The sequence below is a fragment of the Bicyclus anynana genome, chromosome 20, assembly GCF_947172395.1.
Source record: "Bicyclus anynana chromosome 20, ilBicAnyn1.1, whole genome shotgun sequence".
NCBI classification, from domain to species: Eukaryota; Metazoa; Arthropoda; class Insecta; order Lepidoptera; family Nymphalidae; genus Bicyclus; species Bicyclus anynana.
The window spans coordinates 5396001-5420737 of NC_069102.1; the positions used below are offsets into that span (position 1 = coordinate 5396001).

The 24737-nt window shown below is 35.7% G+C and overlaps 1 protein-coding gene across 1 annotated transcript in view; it reads left to right on the top strand.

The window, feature by feature from the left end:
* Positions 1–24737, top strand: part of LOC128198030 (high affinity cAMP-specific and IBMX-insensitive 3',5'-cyclic phosphodiesterase 8-like) — a 209715-nt gene that overhangs the window by 119499 nt on the left and 65479 nt on the right. Inside the window, exon 5 of the mRNA XM_052887935.1 lies at positions 11993–12081. Within this exon, the coding sequence (XP_052743895.1) occupies positions 11993–12081 (89 nt within the window). The remainder of the gene's footprint in view (positions 1–11992; positions 12082–24737) is intronic.

Here is a 24737-nt window from a genome sequence, read left to right on the forward strand (position 1 = left end):
CTCCACTCGTGTTGTTCTCCCTGCCTAGCCAAATTTGGTAAGATCCTATTAGAGCAGCTTTGGATTCCCGCTAAAGACTAACTACATAGCCAATTATGTTAGCTCGTTTATTAGGTCATAATATTTATACTGTGGTATACGCTTATATACTGTGTATACGCCAGTATAACCGGATAAGCAATCTTAACAAATAATAGAAAGGCAACGGTGCGAAGATACCATTTGGCTAGAAACACACGGTACAGTTAAACTACGATGTATGGTACAGGCTTTACAGGTATATCCGAACGAATGTCTACGTCGAGTAGCTGGATTGTCTTAACGTTAGGTAACATAGTATATCATCAATTTGTTGTACTAGGTTTTATTTCGTGACTTCCTAGAATATACTAATCTAATATATTGAGATGCTCTTTATATATAGTACGCTACATCTCACAATAGTGACATTTAGAGTCACGTACTCTATATGTAATAGATGAGCCGTGTTAGCCCAATGGATATGTCCTCTGCCTCCGACTCTGGAGGGCGTAGGTTCGAATCCGGTCCGGGGCATGCACCTCCAACTTTTCAGTTGTGTGCATTTTAAGAAATTAAATATCACGTGTCTCAAACGGTGAAGGAAAACATCGTGAGGAAACCTGCACACCAGAGAATTGTCTTAATTCTCTGCGTGTGTGAAGTCTGCCAATCCGCATTGGGCCAGCGTGGTGGACTATTGGCCTAACCACTTTAATTCTGAGAGAAGACTCGAGCTCAGCAGTGATCCGAATATGGGTTGATAATGATGATGATGATGACTTAATAGATTCACCAACATAGAGTCGTGAAGCTGAAGTGGTTATGGGCAGGGCACATAGTTCGAAGAGACCGACGACATAACTGGACTACAGGGAACCCCAGGATGCTGCCGGCTCGAGACCGTGGTGTTTGGAAAGCCATACTGCCGTCTTAATTAAGAAGGGCACAACTAACATTTTTTACGAAATTTAGTTATATACATATTTGGAATCAGGAAAAAAGGCCTATCTGTCAAATTTTAGCAACAAAGTAAACAGTAGTATAAGCTCAAAGGGCTCAACTGCACGATTTTTTAAGTTATAGTAATACAGGAGGCATATATTTAGAAGTGGACGTCCATTGGTTAATGACCATGATGATGACTTATTAGATAAAAGCATAAGATACGAGTTACTGAATCTCCCTTTGTAGACGTAAAAAATGTATAATATAATAATGTTCAATATACTGTTTTCAAATAAAAAGCTTCAGAGGTCAGGAAAGCGTTCAATTTCCTTTTGACAGGCGCAGACTACAAATTCTATTACCGCGAAAGTAATTGGACAAATATGTACGATTGGAAAATGCTGTGTTTTTAAATATTTCTCACAAACTGTGCTGCTTTTTCTTAATGTTTCTCAACTTTTATATTGGATTAAATACATTTCGTAACCAGGCTACTAAGCCTGGTTACGTAATGTATTTAATTTTCTACAATAAAATTGTGTAGCATTGAATTTTCCATCGCCGGAGGAAATGTCAAGTGATGAAAATTATTTACGTTCGTAATTATATTTTCCTAACTGTTTTTCATCCACGACGACCTTCTTTATTACTCTTTCCTGTGATGTATTTAATCTGTTTACGTATGTAGATGTAAAGCCTCTACGGTATTTTTATTACTTTGGCTTAATGAAATTGTCAAAAAATTTTAGCGATTAATGAGGAGGTTATTTCCTACAACATAAGTAAAAAATTAATCGCCCTCGTAACTCGAGAACTAAAATATAGGGGTTTTATTTTGTAACTTTGAAACCCTCTCATTCTATTACGTTATGCTCAAATCGTCAGATTTCAAAATGTGCAGATTTTAGCTATAAACTCACCTATACCTTAATCTGACGTGCTGGTTGAGTATTTCTGAAGTCAGTTTTTTTTTTGGTTGCCCTAAAAAAAAAGAAGAAAAAAGTACCAGCCGTTTCGGAATACTTTGGTAACAGAAACCGTGACACGAAAATTTTATATTAGATTGGAGAAATAATTTCATACAATTTGTAAGTAATCTGTATTTATATTGTATACTGCCTACTCTAGTCAAAAACCTTAAGCACGCCATCAAGTAGTAGTATCCATCAGGTCATTACGAAGAAGAGGTTATCAGTTAGAATATTTATTAGTGTTCTTTGTATGTCTCTTTCAAGCGAACATAATGCGAGAAACATATAGGATTACGTAGTGATTTTATAAATAGCTAGTTAGAGTATATAGTTCACCAATAGCATTGCTCGCATTATAAAATAAGTACCTATGCCTACAGAACTTGCAAGAAGTGATACTTCATTATTATAATGCTTTATCTTAATAATGTTATAAAAAAGAAATTGTCCACTGTCAGTTTATTTGTTTTCGATAAACTCGAAAATTACAGATTTTCGTACGGTTTTTCAATGGATAGAATTTCGCATGTGGTATTACGGTGTAAGTACCTAATAGATAAAAACTTTGTCAACTTGATGTCGGAAAAGTATCTTTCTGTCCCTCGGGAACAATACATCATTCTTGATAAAATAATTTTCCGACCCACGAAAAAAAGGAGGAAGGTTCTCAATTCGACGCTTGTATTTTTTTAAGTATGCACAATTGAACACGCAATAAGTAGAGGTTCGATTATATTATTTATTTTTTTATTTTGATATTTTTTTATTGGAAAGGATGTTTGATTTTATATAAATTTCGTTCGTGTAGGTATACTTATTATATTTAAACAAAATTTAAAAAAAAAAATATTTTTTTATAACACATAAACGTACGCAGGAAACTAAAAATCGAAAATAACATTATAATGCATACTTACGGATCTACCTACTGATCAGTTTGAAGTCGGTGCCTACGACGGTCGGTGCCAGTGTCGCCTAGTCTTTGGAACGGCTAAACTGATTTTACTCGCACTTTCACTGGAAGATATTGGAGGTTAATAAGCAACGTATACCTACCATTTATCCTGGATAAACCACGTTTCCCTCGGGATTAGTTAAAACTAAATTTTACGCGCAAGAAGTCGTGGCTATACCTACACTAAGAAATACTCCCCTATAAATCTCCTTGGGAGAGGTAGTAATATTTGATATATTACTAGCGGACGCCTGCGACATCGTCCGCGTCAAACTCGATGTAAACTTTCAACTACCCCTACCCTACCCCTACCGCAGCCTACCCTAGCCTACCCTTACCCTACCCCTTTTTATTTTTTTTCTGTTATGAGAACCTTCTCCTGACAATAACAAACGCAAAAAAAAAAATTAAATCGGCCCAGCCGTTCACGCGCGATTGCGTGACGAAGGGATATATGGATTCATTTTTATATATATAGATTGTATGTGTAAACATGTGTACGTATATTATTTCATTTTCGCATTTAAGAGTGTGTTGCACGCGGTATTACGAAAAAATTAAGTTTATTTATACTTAACTGGAGTTGACGTTCGGCAAAACCTGTTCCTTTTTTATTTATGCAATAAATTCTGTGTTATGTCCAATGCTTTTAGTCGATTTTACGCGATGTAAAGTTTTAATTATGTTGAGTATGCAAAAAAATATTTCGAAGTAGTATACCTAAATCATTTTAACAACTATTTAGGTATATTCGTAGGTATATATAAATAATAACTGTCAGTTCATAATATTAAAACTAAAACTGCTTATGAATGTTCTAATGAATAAAACAAATTAACAATTAAACTACGTAATATATGCTACGAGTATGTGAGTGTCATCTACAAAATGATAAAACAAGTTTTCTACAAAAAAAATTCTACAAAATTGAAAGATTTGAATCCAACACTCATAAAATAGTATTTAATAAAAACAAAAACGAACGAAATAAGGTGAAAGTGGTAATTTCGATAGTGGAATCAGAAACCATTTGTAATTTATCATAAACTGAAATCCACGTGGAAGAAGTCACAGGCGTCCGCTAGTCTATACTAATATTATAAAGAGGAAAACTTTGTTTCTATGTTTGTTTGTTTGATTGGAATGAATAGGCTCAAAAACTACTGGACCGATTTAATAAATTCTTTCACCATTCAAAAGCTACATTATCCACAAGTAACATAGGCTAAAATTTATTTTGAAAAAAAATAGGGTTCCGTAAGATATTTGGGTTTTTCGGACACAAGGTGTAAAAAATCAACCAGAAAAGCTATTTATTTTGCTAACGCTGCCTAAACTATAAATGGTAGAACCACAAGATGTTTTAATTAATTGTATTATAAATATCTACAAAAAAGTCCGCGACACACTATACCTATGTAAGTCGAGTGTGGCACAGGTAGAGGTAGGTAGGGGTAGGTAGGGGTAGGGTAGGAGTAGGATAGGGCTATTACGCAGACGAAGTCGCAGGCGTCCGCTAGTTCATAAATATAGCCGGTCAGTCAGGACAGGTCTTTTAATTTTAAGTATAGATTTATTAAATCAACTTAAAAGGCGGTCAGACTTGTTTATATCTAGCTATCACTTCTGATCCATTAATTTAATTCGGACAGACATAATTATATTGGAACTGTGACAAATAAAACTTTAATACGTCGCTGGACAACTTTCTCGTGGAAGATTTCCTCTCATTTCTTTGGCAGATTCGTGTTTCGTACAATTAAGCAATTAGTCATATCCTGTAATATTGTAATACAAAAAATTGGACAAGTGCGAATTAGACTCACCCACCGAGGGTTTCGTATGGAATCGTTATAAATAGTTCATTAATCGAATTACGCAGTTTTTGCAGAGCTTTTTCAGATTTTTTTTTATAAGATTTAATTACAAATGTATAGTTTTGAGATTTTTTCTTCTACGTGTGGTCTATAACGATGTTAGTTGCCAAATTTCATAGTCCTACTCGTAGGTCAAAGGGAAGTACTTACCCTGTGTGTTTTGATTACTTTGAAAGTGACGAAATATGCGTTTCTTTTGGTGAATAAACGTATCTTTTTTTAACGAAAATTTAGAAGTTTGATATTGATACGCATTGCAAAAATAATGGGTCTTGGCAGACAGAGAGACATGCAGACTGGTAAAAGTGTTTTAAACTTCATCATCATCATCACAACCCATATATGACTCATTGTTGAGCACGGCTCCTCTCAAAATGAGAGTAATTAGACTAATGGTCAACCACGCTAGCCCACTGCGGACTGGCAGACGTCACATACTTAGAGAATTAAGAAAATTCTCAGGTGTGCAGGTTTCCTGACGATGTTTCACCGTTTGACACACGTGATATATAATCTTTAAATGCTCATAACTGAAAAGTTGGAGGTCCTTGCCCCGGGCCGGATTCGAACCTACGTCCTCCTAACCGAAGGCATGTCACATCCACTGAGCTATCACAGCTCCGAGTTGATTTACTTCTATTCAAAATTTAAAATTCATTTATGCTCAGTTTACAAGCACTTTTGAAACGTCAAGTTATGATTTAATTAAATGTTGGTAAGTAAAAGTCGAAAAAATAAAATTACGAGGGTACCAAATGCGTCGTGGTCCGAGAAGAGCCCACAACAAACTCAGCCAAGAATGAATATGCAACACTTGGCTGCGAGAAAATTTCTCGATAAGCAGTTCGTAAATATCTTCTTCCATTAGAAATATAGGCGAGTACCGAAACGAGCATAATTCGCCACGATACGTACCCATCAAATACCTATTGAGAGCAAAGTCGCGTATCTCTTCCAGTTAATATATGCTTACATGGCACTCGTCCTACATTCACCCCCCTTCTCGGCCTGACTTACTTGAGCTGACGGCCATTACCTAACCGGCTGCCTTACAAACTCCCCGCCACAGCATCAAAATAGTAAAACAGTGAAAGTGATTTAAGCCTTGTTACCTTCTGTTAAGGTTAAAAATCACGCGGAAGAAGATAATGCTTAGCTGTACAAATAAATTGGTATCACTCGCTGTTTACACTCGGCTGTCGACGAACATCATTTAATTAATTCGATATTTGAACGCGTTGTGTGTTGTCATCTCGAGATAATATTTTTGTGCGCGCATTTTTTTTTTAAACGCGAGGTGTTTTAAGTTCTGCGTTTTGAACAAAAAAAGTAAACTAGTTGTTTATTGTAATCTGTAACGATGACTTTTATAAATAGAAATGTGGGTATTTTAAAAGTGTTATTTTGTAGAAGGTAGATGTGTTTAGAGCATTGTTGGTGAATGTGAATTGTGGATTAGAAAAATGGTGTAATACAGGATGGTGTCTATAAATATGTGCAATAATTATGTTGGCCGGGGAAAGTATTGAAATAGTGCAGCGTTGGCTGCAAAGACGCGGCAGTGATGAAAATGATACTGGTTAGTAATTAATTTATTAGAATTACCCTAACTCATCAAAAAGAATATTACCTAACCTACGTAAAATTAAGTATGTACCTATACTAAAGCCATACTCGAGAATTACTGTTTACTAACAAACAAATTAGAAATGAGGGTAGAAAACGCATGCCATTTCATAACTTTTTTATTTTAAATTATGAATTGTTGTTTTATAAAATATTATTCAAAATATAGTAACTTTATTTATTTGTTTTAAGCTTATTAATCAAAATTTTTTTTATTAATTTTAGAACAAGTTAATTATAATTATTATTAGGTGGGAAATGACTAGTGATTTATACCCTCATTTTTAATTTGTTTGTTGGTAAACAGTACTCCTCTAGTATGGCTTTAGTATAGAGATTTAAACTTTTGATGTATTTTTTAAACATTTTGTTGTCCGTCATGTCAAAAAAAATAATAATATAGCCTGTAAAATTCGTTTGAAAGGCGTTAACTTTTAGTTACATCAGAGGACTAGCTGACGCCGCACTGTTTCACCCGCGTGAATCCCATTCCCGTTGGAATACGGGAATAATATATAGCCTTCCTCGATAAATGGGCTATCTAACACTGAAAGAATTTTTCAAATCGGACCAGTAGTACCTGAGATTAGCGCGTTTAATCAAACAAACAAACTCTTCAGCTTTATAATATTAGTAAGTATAGATAAATAAGACACTGAGATTGGATAGCTTTTTTGACCCATTCATTTTATTAATACTAAATAGGGAATTCAAAATTATTATTGAAAGTGAATTTATTAATGAAACAGATTAACTTAATGGTTTTCAAGAGGAACCGTCAATGTTAAGTGCCTTAGATACTAAACAGATTCCATTCTCTTAATCCATTAAGAAATACGATAGTATACCTATTTAAATCATTATTAAATTAATATTCAATACAAGCTTAGAATCATCTTTGAATGTCGCAGACATCAAGCGAGTCGCAGGGATTCGCTGGATGCAGGTGGCTCAGGATCGTGATGTTTGGAAGTCCGTACAAAAGGCCTATGTCCTGCAGTGGACGTCTATCGGCTGACATGATGACGATGAATCTTCGAGACAAATGAATAGATCTTTTTTTATACACATGTAAATATCTGTGATAACGGATGCAACTCCTTGATATTCAGTATTTCATGATCCCGCTGAAAAATCTACCACCATATGGTTTGACAGCATATACTTAACTATCATTTGTGTAAATCCAGAATCTATCTACATTAAATTTAAAAAATCTCAAGATAGAACGATAAGATAAAGTAGTAGAACAGTGATGTGTTTTCTAGTTATGAATAAGTATCTGACGGCCTCCGTGGCGCAGTGGTATGCGCGGTGGATTTACAAAACGGAGGTCCTGGGTTCGATCCCCGGCGGGGCAGATTGAGATTTTCTTAATTTGTCCAGGTCTGGCTGGTGGGAGGCTTCGGCCGTGGCTAGTTACCACCCTACCGGCAAAGACGTACCGCCAAGCGATTTAGCGTTCCGGTACGATGCCGTGTAGAAACCGAAAGGGGTGTGGATTTTCATCCTCCTCCGAACAAGTTAGCCCGCTTCCATCTTAGACTGCATCATCACTTACCATCAGGTGAGATTGTAGTCAAGGGCTAACTTGTTAAAAATTAAAAAAAAAAAAAAAGTATATGTATTTTATGTATGTTCGTGGTTACCTTCGACGTTTATATACCGATTTTGATGATACTATTTTTACACGAGTAGGTTTTACTTCATTGTGATCATCATTTAGCTATAAAAGGCTGTTTGAAATCAACGAACACCACAAATATTTGTGTCAATCTCCTTCATCATTAACAGCCGATGGACGTCCATTGCTAGACATAGGCCTCTTGCATGGATTTCCAAACAAAACGGTCTCGAGCCGCGAGCAGCGGCTCCCTGCAACCCGCTTGATGTCCTCGGTCGACCTAGTGGGGGGTCGCCATTCCAGCACCTTGGGAACAACGTCCATCAGCTCTTCGAACTATGTGCAACTTTAGCTTCGCGACTCGCTGAGCTATATGACTCTGGTTCTTCTGCGGATCACCTCATTTCTGATTCGATCACGCAGAGAAACCCCAAGCATAGCTCGCTCCATCGCCCGTTACCGTTCAATAATTAAAAAAGAAAATAAAGGATTAAATTCCACGCTCATGGAATTCTCGCGTTCGCTACTCTTCAATATTCTCGCAGTGGCAGGCATCAGGAGGTCTAAAAATACCGGCCAATTAGTAGCGTATCCTTTTAAAAGCAATTATGCTTTAATTGATTATTCACCGCCCACTTAATACAGTAGCATTGAATACATTATGCTCTTATTTCTCAACTAGTGGACGCCCGCGACATCGTCCGCGTGGAAATCAATGTAAACTTTCAAGCCCTATTTCACCACTCTAGGGGTGAAATAGGGCTTTTAATTTTTTGTAATTCAAAAAATTTTTGAATTACATTATATTTCGTATTTTTTTAAGATTTAAGAACAAATTTTTAAAACTGTTACACTAAAAATGAAGGACTTTCCATACAAACTTTCAACCCCTATTTCACCCCCTCCTTATTTTATTTTCGCAATAAAAAGTATCCTATAACCTTTTCCGTATTATGGTCTTAAACCGTGCCAAATTTCATTTGAATTCATTAAGTAGTTTTAGCGTGATGCCCGAATAACAAAAAAACACGGACAGAGAGACAGACAGACAGAAAAAAAAATCGAGAAAAAATATTTTTAGCTTCAGTATCGATTATATAATACCCCCCAACAAAAATTTTCAAAATATCTTTAATGTACTGAATGTACAAAATGTACAGAATTCGTATTATAAGTTTAGGTTCTAGATGGCACTGTCTTCCGTTATGCCACGCTAACGTTTGTTGTTACAAATGGTATAAGTAAAATCTCAAATTGCGGATAAATATATAGAAATCTATTAGTTTTATTATAAATATAGATATAGATAAGACGCGTATGTCTTTTTTTAAATGTTTATAACTTCGCAATTTCATAACCAATTTTTCAAAAATTTTTTTTGTTTGAAAGAATATACTTCAAGATTGATACCATTTATTTTTCATGAAAATCGGTTCTGTAGTTTTATCAAAATGAAAATAACGAAATTGCCCGTATTGTCTCGCTTTCGTTCCTTAAGCTAGGACATAATTAAATAGAAAAATTGGTATTTTTTTTTATATGTAATCAAGATTTACTGACCTCTATTACTATTTTTAATTTATTTACCCAGTGGAACCTGGGTAATAGAATCACAATCACAATTTTCTTTCAAATCCTCCAATTGGACCTTTTGAACCGTTCCGCGAGTGTTCTGCCACTGATTTACCATTCAGTGCCATTCGTTACTTTGCATTCAACATTCAATGTAGATTGAAGGCATTCGCTCGTACTGTATTGATAGGAATATGGGTCAGAACCAAAACAATATACGAAAATATTTATTTATCTTTGTAATAAATAACTTCTGCCTATTATTTGTTTTTAGCCTCAAAGTAAGCATAACACAGGCTATGCTTACTTTGGGGTTAGATAGTAATATTGTGTGTATTGTCCAAATATATTAACTACACACATAGAGAATTAAGAAAAATCTCTGGTATGCAGATTTTCTCACGATGATTTTCCTTCACCGTTTGAGACAACGAATTGAGGATCAACTCCTTTCTCCGCTTAACAAGACAAATTTTGTACCTCAATTAAAATAAAATGAAAAAATAGATATGAACAACTCATCAAAAAACTCGAAACAGTCCGCAAGTTTCTGATATGTATAAGTTTATATTTACTTTTTAATTTTATTTTAATTAAAGTACAAAAGTATTCTTAAGAACCGGAGAATAGAGTTGATACTCAATTAATTGTCTCAATCGGTGAAGGAAAAACATCGTGAGGAAACCTGCATACCAGAGATTTTTCTTAATTCTCCGCGTGTATGAAGTCTGCCAATCCGCATGGGGCCAGCGTGGTGGACTATTGGCCTAACCCCTCTCATTCTGAGAGGTGACTCGAGCTCAGCAGTGAGTCGTATATAGTTGAATAATGATACACACACACAAACTTTCACATTTGTAATATTAATGAGATAATTATCTATTTTCCACGAAAACGAATCCATTTTGTGGAGCAATACATTGCAATTGAACATTGTAGATTGGACATCCGAGGATGTTCCTCCGGTTTTAGTGTCAAACGATGTATATAAGATTTTTTTAGGGCAAAGAATAAATAATTAAAAAAATACATTAACTTTAAACTTTTAAATGCATTAAGATCAAATAAACGGAAATAAACCTTGGCTTATGTTTATTACGAAGATTACGTATAATGTACAGGTATAAGTTGAAACTGTCTCAAAAACTTAACCTTGACTTTTAATAAACTGGTTAATGCAAGAAATTTATGCTCAGAGTTCCTTGCATTTAATCTGACAGAAAATTTAAAATTATGAAATTATTCCGAGTTATACGAAGACCTTCGCGCGGGATCATTATATTATTATCACTCTTTATACCAGTAAGTATGTGTGATACTTAATATTTAATTACTAGCTGACACTGCGCGGTTTCACCCGCGTGGTTCCCGTTCCCGTGGGAATGCGGGTATAATTTATAGCCTATAGCCTTCCTCGATAAGTGGGATATCTAACACTGAAATAATTTTTCAAATCGGACTAGTAGTTCCTGAGATTAGCGCGTTCAATCAAATAAACAAACTCTTCAGCTTTATAATATTAGTATAGATTTATTTTCGCGGTATCAGCACACCGTTTTGCAAGCAATGAATGGTCCACTAGTCGACGCGTCAACCGGTTAGCCTTAATCTAATCCACGAGTATCACATGTCCAACTTGTAACATTAAAAGGATCGTTTTGTACTGCTTTTTATTGCTAACCCACTTAATAGTACAATATTCGGGGGTTAATTTTTTTTTGAAATATCATGTACATTTTAGCAGACTCAGAAGTGATTACAAGAATAAGAAAACTAATGTCGAACAAAGGTTATGATACACAACATTTGCCAGGAAAACTTACTTAATTAACAAATCAAACTGTAACCAAAATAAGACCCTAGAATGGCTGAGAATGACCTTGAGTGAAGTTACGTACTTGTGAACATTGTGTGTAGGGTTCAAGTACCTTTGACTGTTAACAAACACTCCCCTTTTCCATTCAGGTCACTTTCCCCGGCTATCCCAAGTAACCCATAAAGAATTACACAACAAGAGATGTGGACGGCTCGAACGCCACGGGCAGACTGAAGCCGACCGTGCCGCAAGTCGTTGCAACGCGGCGATAACATACATAAAGGACGTTTGCGATTAAGTCAACGTGAAATTCGGGTTTACAAGAATCCCGCGGGAAATAATGGATTTTACTGGGGTAAAAATTAGTCTATAATTTGCTCATGATCCTCTATGTTACAGTAAAAACGGACAAACAGACAAACAGGCCAAAATATTAAAACGGCTTGTTTATGTTTTTCGTATCGTAGGTAGACTATAAGCATACACAGTTGATAGAGTAGACAGATATCATGATGGTTTTGTAGAAGGTTGTGATAATTCCTGTGAGCTAAATTATTATAACAGTATTCGTCTCAATTGTTTCAGGCAGTTCTAGCGGCTCGCCGGGGCCACGAGCCGGGCGGCGCTCGTCGCTCGCTCTGACGCCTGAAGACGAGCCGCTGGTCGACCTCGCCGTAAGTGCATACCCTTACTTTTTGCTTTTTACTTATGTGCACAGTACATACACCTCTTGCAGATAACTTTTCTCTTATCTATTAAACGGGTGAAATTAAATTACCTACCTATAGTTATTATTTACTTGGGATACGGCCATAAGAATATCACGTGAGATTCTGGTTATTACAAATCCTTACATATACAACGGTCGAAATTAGATTTTTAACGTTTTTTAACGTAGGTTATGTCTGCCACTGGCGATCAAGTAATCTCACATGCCTGCAGCGCTAATGCCTAGTTCGGATTTTAGTCGAGTACGAACAATTTTACCGCCCAAAAATCGTTCGTACTCGACTAAAATACTAAAGTAATCTTTACGGCCTTTAACGGCTTGACTTTCGATAAGCCCTCATTCGAACTAGAGCTTTTTTAACGGACGTTAATAAAGCGTTCAAATGCATTCCCAAGTTCACACGACAACGTTTTTAAAACACGACGCTTTTTTTCGAGTAGTGTGGCATTTTCAATTTCGGCCGTTGGAAATAGACATTCATTTAACTTCATACTATATTTGAACGATTTTTTAACGTCCGTTACCAAGCTCTCTTGCGAAAGAGGGCTAAAAGTGATCGTGTGTTGGTCGCTATGGACCAACAAGCGACCAGTTTTATCGGCTGTCTAAAAAGCGTTCAAATATATCCTGAAGTATATGTTCACACGACAGCGTTTTTAAACCACGACGCTTTTTTATCGAGCAGTGTTGCATTTTCAATCTTGTGGGTTGGAAATAGACCTTTATTCAACTTCATACTATGCGCTACGCCCGCCAATGCTGGTTTTTTTAACTCTCGTGCGAATGATGCCTAAGCAGTATATCCACAAACGTTATACAAATAATATGATGTCGAATTGTCAACGTCACGCACATACTAATTAAAATTCTTCAAAAATTCCTCATTATTAAACGATTACCATCAGTGACAAATAGGATGTATTTAACCTCAACCTTCATTACGAATCTTATCCTTAAGATTATCGAAATAATATAAACACTTTCCAAGAAGTTTTATATGAAACCTTACATTTTTTCGATTCGCCTTTGACAACAGATTCTCGGCGAGATAAAAAAAACACAGGTTCAAAACGTGTTTAGTTGGCAAATACGAATATTAGATAACTCTGTTATCTTTTCTTTCTACTTTAAATCTTAGACAGATTCGTGATAACAGTCTTCCTACCCAACTTCGGCAACGGCTATCAATAGTCATCATAATTTTGATGGTGGGAGACTTCGGCCGTGGCTAGTTACTACTCTACCGTCTTAGACGTACCGCCAAGCGATTCAGCGTTCCGGCACGATGTCGTGAAGAAACATGCCTTACCTGTTAGCCTGCTTACATCTTAATCAGGGGAGATTGTAGTCAAAGGCTAACTTGAGGAGAATAAAAAAAACAGATTGCAGGTTTTTTTTTTAATTAATGACAATTTAGCCCTTGTGATCTCACTTGTTAAGTTACGATTTAGTCGTAAGATGGGAGCAATACTTGGAGAAGACACAAGTATTCTGCCCATAACTTTGATTACGCAGCATCGTATCGGAACGCTAAATCACTTGGGCGGTAAATCTTTGCTGATAGGTTGGTGACTAGCTACGGCCGATGATCACCTGACCAGAGCTGAGCTAATTTAAATAATCCTAAACTGACCCGAGGTGAGAATGGAATCTCTCTGTGTTGAGAACCACAGCATTACCAATCGTGCCAGAGAGGTCGTCGTCATAAAAGGTTCTCGTATTATACTGCACAATTGTGAACTAGCAATTATCTCACTCTAAGTAATTTAATATCCTCTTCAATAGCCAGATCAGGCCAGGCCAGCTGCCTTATTATATTGTATCTCAGTGTACCATTCAAACAATCAGTCACTTCATCGATTTTCGTCGTATTTTCGTTTTTCTGATGCTCTAACATTGGTATTTCTACGAAATGTCCTTGACCATTACATCAAGTGGCAATGATGTTTTGTTTTGACAATCATCTAACTTAAATATTTCAAAAAAACTATGTAAATATCAGTTTTTTGTTAAAATAACGTTAATACTTGCTACTTTTACTACTATATAATGTAAATTTACGTAAAATGACGATAATTATGTAATTTCGTTGAGAAAACAATGTTAGATATTTGCAATAACGAAAATACGATGAAAAACTATGTAGTGAATGATTATATGAATGGTACACCGACCCTACAGGCCTTTGTTCGTTCTCATTCACTCATTAATTTTAGCTTATGCTCCTAACGGTACGTTCGGTAGACAACTATTAGATTGGACTATGGTGGTAGAAGATTTGAAAAGGCCAGATCCTCGTCCACATATAAAGAGAGTATTTTTATACTTTCTTTGGGATAAACAGAGCTATTATAGTCCCAGTCGCTCGACACACTTGAATAATTGATGGTCAATGGCTGACTTTAGATTTGTGGCAACATTCGAAAAACACCATTAAAATTTAACTACTTTTGAAGATTTGACTACGTGATGGCCCAGTGGATATGATCTGTGCCTTCGATTCGGAGGGTATAGGTTCGAATCCGGTCCGAGGCATGCACCTCCAACTTTTCAGTTATGTGCATTTTATTAAATAAAATATCTCTTGTTTCAAACGGTGAAGTAAAACCATCGTGAAGAAACCTGCATACCTGAGAATTTTCAGTCCAATGCCAATCAGCATTGTGCCAGCGTGGTGGACTAAGGCCTAACCCCTCTCATTCTCAGAGGAGACTCGTGCTCTATAGTGAGCTGAATGTGGGTTGTTGATGATGTTGATGATGATAATAGTAAAACTAAGCGTCTGGCGATAAAATTTCACACATCTACAAATAAGGCGTGGTAATTTAGTCACTAGTAAGTGTATGTAAAATAATAATCAATGCCACGCTGATTGATAAACCCTGAAAATAGTGATTCCTTATCATGTTATCTTTATAATCTATGCGACAAGTATTTACAGTACTGTCTTAAGTTAATCAAGACGGTTGTCCGTGTGTGAGCTCGCGTTAAGTGTTTATTAATTTATAATAATGACAATTATGTAAAATAATAGTTTCACCGCAATATAAATCATAATGCAACCAATTACGTAGTTTTTACAGAACGTCGGAAATAGGTATTTTGTGTGCAAGTGTGTAAAAAGACGTGTTGTTTGATTAACTCGAGTGCCAAATTTAAAAATGGGTGGAGAGAGAATTTAGTACCTAAGTATGGATGTTACCCGTATAAGTTTAAAAGAAGAAAACGTAAGAGAACATGAAGAAGTCAAAAAAACTAGTTGCTGGACTAGATTCAAAAGGTTATTCGAAGAGAGAGGTTTTGATTTAGAATTCGAATATAATGAAACCCATCAAGTTGTTGTAAGGGAAAATAATACTGAAAATGGTGGGTATAGAAAGATTGAAAATAGAAAACCTGTAAACAAAAGTCCAGAGGAAGTTGTAAATATTGACGGCGAGTTGTCAGGTGTGATCAACTTTTACGAGCAGTTTGCTACATTAGGCGATGACTCGAAGGAGGAAGTTTTTGAAACCAAAAGGAGATCAACTTTCAGACCGAGGGTTTCTATGAGACCGAGTGTTCTGTTGACGAATATTATAGAAGAAACTGGGGACGGTGATGTTGAGTCAGAGGTAAGTAAAGTGTTTGCTATTGATTAATTATTCTATCATAAAACGCAATTGATTTATAATAGTTATTTATAATTAATAGTGTTGTATGAAAACGAAATAATTACCAAATGACAAAAAAATTTACAGGAGAGTCTGTCAATTTAGCAAAATAAAAATTAATTTACTAATAATTTATCCTTCAGTGTGGGTAGCACTGCAAACAAAAAATTAATTATGACGTTGTATATAAGTCTTTTGTTTTGTACTTATTTATTGTACAGAGGTAAAATGATTTTTCTCGTTTATACATAATTTATATTATTTGTAGTTAAATAGTTGATAAATGCAGATTGTTTGGCAGTGTTGATAACTTAGATTCAATAATAAATCTGTTTTTATCGCTTTAAGATTATCTCCTTTTTTTAGTTGACAAAGTAGTTTTCTTAATCTAAATTGTAATTTTATTTTAATTACGTTGTCTATATAACAATAATGTACTAGACCATAATAAATATTATCTTAATCTATTTAGTACGCAGGAATAGATACTTGAACTAAATACATTTATCTACACTCATCCATGCAGGTAAACACTTATAAACTAAAACTAGAAACTCTATTAAAATTATCAAAGAGTTGGACAGATGAACAAATTGTGTTTCAAACTTTTTTATGGTTCCGAACGAAGTTCTATAAAATTATTAACAAAATATAGTATACCAATTTACTTATCACAATTCTACCCTATATATAAAATTCTCGTGTCGCGATATTTGTTACCAAGCTCCTTTAAAACGGCTGGATTTTTTATGAAATTCTGATAATTCAGAATCTAAGAATCAACCAACAACTATTTTTCATACTCCAATAATATTTTAAAGAGCTTTTATTCTTGTTTGTGATGTTGTTGGACGTATTATCTGGATCTACTAAACCGATTTTGAAAATTCTTCCACCACTAGAAAGCCACAATGTTTGGCTGTGTTACAGGTTACAGTTTATCTCTTTACTCTGACTGGAACGATAACTACGAGGAAAACCGCGGGGCGTCGGCTACACCATGTGTCACATTTATAATATTAGTTACGATTTGACCGGATTTGACATAAAACAGTTGCTGATTTGGTATTATTTTCTGAAAATCATTAAATAAACCTTCCAAAATACGATCAGTAATTTCGGGAGTGTTTCAAAGGTAATATGACAAACAATACGTCGTGAACAAAGGACTCATCAGGGCGTTTTCCAATACGTGACCGGGCCGAAATTCATTACCCCTGGCGCTTTATACTCCCCTAGTACTCGTAGATAGGCTTTTGTAAAATAATTCATGCAATCCCGTTATTATTTTATAAAAGCTTCATTTCGTTCATTTTCCCATCGAATTTTCCACGGAAAATGGATTATCAGTGGATAATCGTGGAACAATATTGAAAGGAAAGCTTCCGATTGAAAAATAATTATTCTACTACTATCTATAAAAATAATATAAAGCTGAGTTTGTTTGTTTCGCGCTGATTTTGGAACTACTGGACTAATTTGAATGGGACTTTCACTGGAAGATAGAGGAGGTTATTGAGCAACAATAAGGCTACTTTTTATATCGGAAAAATTAAAAACTGTAGTATTTCACGCGGATGAATTTCTGAGCGACCGTTAGTAGGTAAATAAACAGTAATTAACATAACATAAATAAAAATTAGTAGCAATAAAAAAGCCCAAGTTTTTCTTTACAAGTTAGCCCTTAACAAATACATATTTATACCGGAAAAATTAAAACTGTAGTATTTCACGCGGATGAATTTCTGAGCGACCGTTAGTAGGTAAATAAACAGTAATAGTACATTACATAAATAAAAATTAGTAGCAATAAAAAAGCCTAAGTTTTTCTTTACAAGTTAGCCCTTATTGATAATTAACGATTTATGGGGGGTTATTTTTTTCTCTATTCGTATCTATATATTATTACATATTATAAAGCTGGAGAGTTTGTTTGTTTGATTGAACGCGCTATCCCAGGAACTACTGGTCTGATTTGAAAAATTCTTTCAGTGTTAGATAGCCCATTTATCGAGGAAGGTTATAGGCTATATATTATCCCCGTTCTCCTACGGGAAAGGGAACCACGTGGGCTAAACCGCGTCAGCTAGTATATTATTCAATGTAGAGTCAACATCCTGTGACAATTAACGATGAGTTAATTTTATTATATTTCTTCATAACCTCTTTTTAATAATTGATATTTTACAAATACCTATTGAATACGTCAGATATAAAAAATATTGCCGATATCCATTCATTTTACACTTCGTGAGTCGTATTTGAAATGGGTTGGTACTACGGTAATCGTATACGGCTGTACGAACAATACGGCTTCAACAAAGCCTCGACGAGGGTTTTCGAGTACATGCAATTTATGATCCCCTGGTACTTTAAAACCTTTGACGCTTTATGGAGAGCCTATAATGGCTATTGGAATGCATATTGAATTTGAATTTTAAAATAACAAAGAGAAAAAAGTGATTGAATAATGATCCTATCTTTATTTGTCAAATGGTGAAGAGTTGGATTTAAACGCGATATTTTCAGAAACCTGATCTGATTGAAAAATGCGTTTGGCTTTTGATAGCTGGTTTATTGAAGATTTTTTTTTGTTTATTGCTAGCGGACGGCATCCTAATTAATCCCTCCGTTCGAAAGAAATTCTGTTTTTTATCAATCCTGCGGGAAACGTGGATTTTTCCGGGATAAAAAGTTGCCTATGTTCCACTTCAAGGTTGTTTCAAGGTCAAATGTAAGATGGCAGACTTAGGTACTTTCGAATTTATAATCATCATTATCATTAACATCCCATATTCGGCTCACTAGTCTAATCTAATACTTAGCTGCGGGTATGTCTCAGTCCCATACGATCATTGAGACAATATTAAATTTAGAGAAATACAAACATATGTACGTTGAGGATTACTCCCGATGCGCTTCTATAAACTTCAGATCGTGAAGCACTCATTTGTACAGTTCAAGTTTACTTTCCTCGAGTGTTTACACGGTCTTTCCTATCAGAGAATTGTATTTTAATCACGTGAATTACGCAAACTAAAATATTTCTGTCTGTTAACTAAAACCTCTTAGTTTTAGTTAACAGACAGAAATATTTTTGTTTGCGTAATTCACGTGATTAAAATTCATTCAATTTTTATTACAGAAAAGAGCTGGATTTTATGAATGAAATTAACTTTTTGAGATAATATAATAATATATAGAGATTTAATTCTGTCATTTTGATAATTTTAACAAAAAATTAAACCATTTATCTGTAACAAAAACAAAAGAATATAAATTTACTTTATTAGTAATACTGGCTGTTTTTAGTGCATTTGCCTAAGAAAAAAAAATACTGTTGTACGCACTTCGCTAACTGTGAAAAAGCTAATATTATTCCGCGCGCTTTTTCTTTTCGCTGTATTGTTTTAATTTTAAAATCTATAATTTAAAATATCAAGTAGTGATGAATTTATTAATTTCATACGGCTTGGAAAACGAGCAAAGGTGCAAGTTCATTTTCAGAAAGTGTGTTCATAGTGTGTTTCCTCGCAAATGTGTTATAAAACGTCGTAGACTTACGTGCGCTTTGATAATTACAGCCTCTGCTTACTTGTAACCCCATGGCTCGGGCCAGCAATATCGCTGTAATTTTACCGTACTTATATCCTAATGTACCTACTAAAGTAAAATATCAAGTAGGTAAAGCTCGGTCACCTAGATATAATACTTGTCATTTAAAAGAAATCAGCCGGTGACTTTATTCGCCATCCAATTCCGACAGCTCAAGAACTTTCCTTGCGAGGAAAATTCCTCAACAAAATGCTCAGTCCAGAGTTTCAGCGTAATAGTTTTACAACTCCCGTGTTTTCGAATGCTACAAAGTAAACAATATTCGGAGCTCGTTAAACACTCATTTGTAAACTTTGTGTTTACTTTATCTTTTTACACGTTTACACGCACTTTCTGCCTGCGAATTGTATTTTAATCGCGGCATAGCGTATTTTGCACGAGTTGTACTTTTAATTCAATGATTCATCTTTCAAACAAGCTCACTCTCGCATCATCAATACACAGAAATGAAATTGAAATGTCAGTTTGTGATTTCAAGATAACTGTGTTTTCTTAAGTGCTTAGATATAGTTATTTACACGATACTAAACCACGAACAGTTCGAACAGTGCGTGTTGCCAGTAATGATCTATGGTTCCGAGACTTGGTCGCTAACTATGGGCCTTATAAGAAGGCTCAGAGTCACTGGTGAAAACTGAATTTGCCATAATTAAACTGGGCGTCTAGCCATGTGGTACGTCGATTTTCTTATCTACAAACGCTAACGCGTCGAAAATCAAAGGATGTATGTGAATGACATTCGTTATCGACAAGTTGTCGATCTCATCTGTCATTCCCAAACATTTTGTTTGTTTTTGATTGAAGCGTTAATGCGTTTGTAGAAAGAGAATCGACGTGCCACGTGGCTAGACGCCCAGTTTAATTACTGACAATATTACCTATGAACAATGTTGATTCCCGATCAAATTAACTCGTAATATCAAATTAAAACAGAAAGCGAATAAATCACACATTTCAAAAGCATGTTTTCAGCACTAATGGTTCGGGAAACATCGCAATTAAAACATAACTAGGACTACATCCAGAGAGATGTTTTTACCTCTAGAAAATAAGCTAAAATTATAATTAGTGTAGTAAAATTGACTAAAAACCACAGACTCCATTAACAAAGGCTGTAATTCAAAAACTACCGCCAAATTGACAACCTGTGCGTGTTGCCAGTGATGGTCTATGGTCACAGAAAACATATACTATGGTTCCGAGACTTAGTCGCTAACTATGGGCCTCATAAGAAAACTCAAAGTCACACAGCGGGCGATGAAACGATCTATGTTAGGAGCATCTCTGCGTGATCGAATCAGAAATGAGTAGATCCGCAGAATAACTAAAGTCACCGACATAGCTCAACGTGTCGCGAAGCTGAAGTGACAATGGGCGGGGCATATAGTTCGAAGAGTCGATGGCCGTTGGGGTCCCAAGGTGCTGGAATGGCGACCCCGCACTAGAAAGCGCAGTGTTGGTCAACCCTCCACCAGGTGGACTGACGACATCGTGATGTTTGGAAGTCCTTACAAAAGGCAGTCCTGCAGTGAACGTCCATCGGCTGACATTTAGATGATGATGATGAGGGACACATTTTAAAATCTATTTACAAAAGAAACATTATTTACTGCGAAAATATTAATTTTAGAGCACATGTTCTTTGAACATTTTTAACTTTTGATTAATTTTCAATAAAGAAAATAACCCCAAAGTTATGGGAAATACTCCCCAGAACCCTGTATAAATAGGTATATAGCATAGTATTCAGCCAACAACCTATATATTCATTTCAGTAGTTCTGTCCACAAGATTTTCACGTACAGTATTCTTGTGGGACGAAGTGAAACCTAGATTTAATAACATGTCACATAAAGATAGGGCTGCCCTACGTGATCTAAATCTGTGATAGGGACATATATCGTCAACGTTATTTATTCCGTTAAAAGTGACATTTACTACATTATATTATGTGTGATAATAAACGTTTAATAAACGTCTATATCATGAACTAGCCGACGCCCGCGACTTCGTCCGCGTAAAACTCGATGTAAACTTTCAACTACCCCTATCATACCCCTAGGGTAGTTACCCCTACCCCTAGCCTACCCCTACCTCCAGCCTACCCCTACCCCTACCCTATTCCTACCTACCCCTACCATACTTTTCTGGTTAATTTTTTACACCTTGTGTCCGAAAGACCCAAATATCTTACGGAACCCTATTTATTTCCAAAATAAAATTTAGTCTATGTTACTTGTGGATAATGTAGCTTCCGAATGGTGAAAGAATTTTTAAAATCGGTTCAGTAGTTTTTGAGCCTATTTATTACAATCAAACAAACAAACAAAGTTTTCCTCTTTATAATATTAGTATAGATAATATGGACTTGTGACTTGTGCCTGTAATCGCCAGACCTATGTCGTTGTGTAAAAGCTGGAAGTCTATATTATGGATGATTAAAAAACCGGTCAAGTGCGACTCGGACTTGCACATGTACGGTTCCGTACCATTATCTATGAATATTTTAAAAATATCATGTATGTTGTATGAGACTGAATATAAATTTCAATTTAGTATGCACTATTACTATTAATTTTTAAACTTAATAGTAAGTTTAACTTAATATTCTGTGAATATTTCAAGCATCTACTATCATATTGAGCAAACTTATCACGTTTGTTGTATGGGAGACCCTTAAATATATATTTTTTTGTCTTTCTGTAAGAGCCGATGAACGTTGGGGTCGCAAGGTGCTGGAATGGCGACCCCGCACCGGAAAGCGAAGTGTTGGTCGACCCTCCACTAGGTGGTTCGAGGACATCAAGCGGTTTGCAGGGAACCGCTGGATACTGGCGGCTCCAAACCATTTTGTTTGGAAGTCCATGCAAGAGGCGTCCATCGATTGTTAATGATGATGATGAACAGGGTCCCGTTTTACACTTTTGGTGCGGAACCCTATAAATAACGTTCACAAGTTCCTTTATAGAACCAAATTGATATCCATATCGAATCGGATCGCTAGAACCAATCCCATTGGTAAATTCCAAACTCAACCTCAATTGGAATAACATTCTACGATAGAGATCTTATCACTGGCATTTGCATTGTAATGTTGAGCATGTGTACAACCACTTGAGACTTGTTGCACTACACTTAAGTGGGTTTACACTCTAAAATGGACCTTAATGTTATGCAGGAAGGATCACATTCGTCTAGACGTTACTAGAGTTATTCTCGTAATTGCATACAGCAGGCCATACTTATGCAGTTTATTTGATAGTTGTTCTAAGTAATAGACAGTTTATTTATTTATAGTTAAGTTTAACGATTTCACTTCGATAGATTATAATATACCGAAAAATAACACGTTAAATTGTAATCAGTATGTTCAGTTCACAATATATCGACAGATTACAATATCGCGAGTGAGATTATAAACTAACTTATTTTACAATTTAACTGTGACATATATATAGATATGTATTTATAGACAACTAGTCAGTCAGTTATTAGGCTCACTAGTCAGTGCGTTACCAACTGAGGCGGGCGAGCGGCTGAGATAAACAAAGGAAAATGACCAACAGGCTAATTCACTTATTTTGACAACCCTTCATGGATATCATACAGTAGGTAGATGTCGTTTCTCAGTTGGTTTAATGTATATTTTAATAGGTTGTCAATAACGACCAAATTAGTGAATAGGCCAGCTGATGACTCAATTGATAATGCGTTTACTATAGTCAGATTTAATACATAGATAGTTTTAAGAAATAGTTGCATATAATATGTATATTAATAGTCATGAAAAATTATTACCTGAATAAAACTAAATTCCACTCGGAGGTAGCAGTGGTGTGCATAAGTTTGTCGATCAGGGTATGCACCAGTAAGAAAAATTAACCAAATTGGGAAAATCTGCATATAATAAGTATTAAGAAAACTAGGGTATGCAGAACTTTAATGCATGTATAAGGTGCACGCCATTGGGACATAGTAACGGGCAATAGCTAGTAATCTATACTAATATTATAAAGCTGTAGAGTGTTTGTTTGTTTGTTTGATTGAACGCACTTATCTCAGGAACTACTGGTCCGATTTGAAAAATTCCTTCAGGGTTAGATAGCCCATTTATCGAGGAAGGCTATAAGCTATAAATTCCCATATTCCTACGGGAACAGGAACCACGCGGGTGAAACCGCGCGGTGTCAGCTAGTAGCTACATAAGACGATAATATTATAAGCGTCTTACTATGAACGCAAAACAATTCCATTCTAATTTGAGGGTAGCTAGCATTGTAGGCAAACGGCCAGATGCACTGAATTCATTATCTGCCAGAGCGGTATTAAACCGTTGTACCATTTAAACTATGCAGCTAACTAAAGCTATGCTAAGCTATCTGCCCCTGTAGCCAAGTAGCATGTCGATTCTCTTTCTACGATCGCAAACGCTTCGAAAAATGTATGGGAATGACAGATCTTGATCACGTGACCTATCGATAGCAAATGTCATTCCGAAACATTTATCTGGTTTTCGAAACGTTTGCGATCGTAGAAAGAGAATCGACGAGCCATTTGCCTACAGGGGCTGGTGCCTTGTGACCTTTTCATCCGAATATATGAAGAAAATAATGAATTATGTTTCGTAGATTGCTGAGGAGATGTTTTAGCAGGCTCAGAAGTTATAACAAAAATAAGAAAACTAATGTCGAACAAAGGTCATGATTCACAACATTTGTTAGGACAACTTAATTAACAAATCAAACTGTAATCAAAATAAGACCGTAGAATGGCAGAGAATGACCTTGAGTGAAGTCACGCACTTGTGAACGTTGTGTGTAGGGTTAAAGGTACCTTTGTTAGCAAACACTCCCCTTTTCCACTCAAGTCACTCTCCCCGCCTATCCCAAGTAACCTTTAAAAAATTATACAACAAGAGATGTGGACGGCTCGAACGCCACGAGCACACTGAAGCCGTCCGTACCGCAAGTCGTTGCAACGCGGCGATAACAGATGAATATAGCTGAATTAATAAAACCCTCAAAAAACTAAAGTTGGCTGCTATTACAGTTACCAACAGTTTCTATTACTGTTCAAAAGTTAATAAGATCTTTATTCAAGTATGCCTATCATAGAGCTCCGATTCCAGCCACAGGTCCCATGGGGTCCATAATCTAAATATAACCTAAAATAACCTAAATATGGGGTCCTAAATAGAGCTCTTAGTACTGTATCAGAGCTTTAAGAATTTTAGATAACTAAACTTTCACATATTGGTAAAAATGACTTGACTGTTTCGTGATTGTGGCACAAACTATTCTTTATGAAGCTATAGCTTATACGTGTGTAGTTA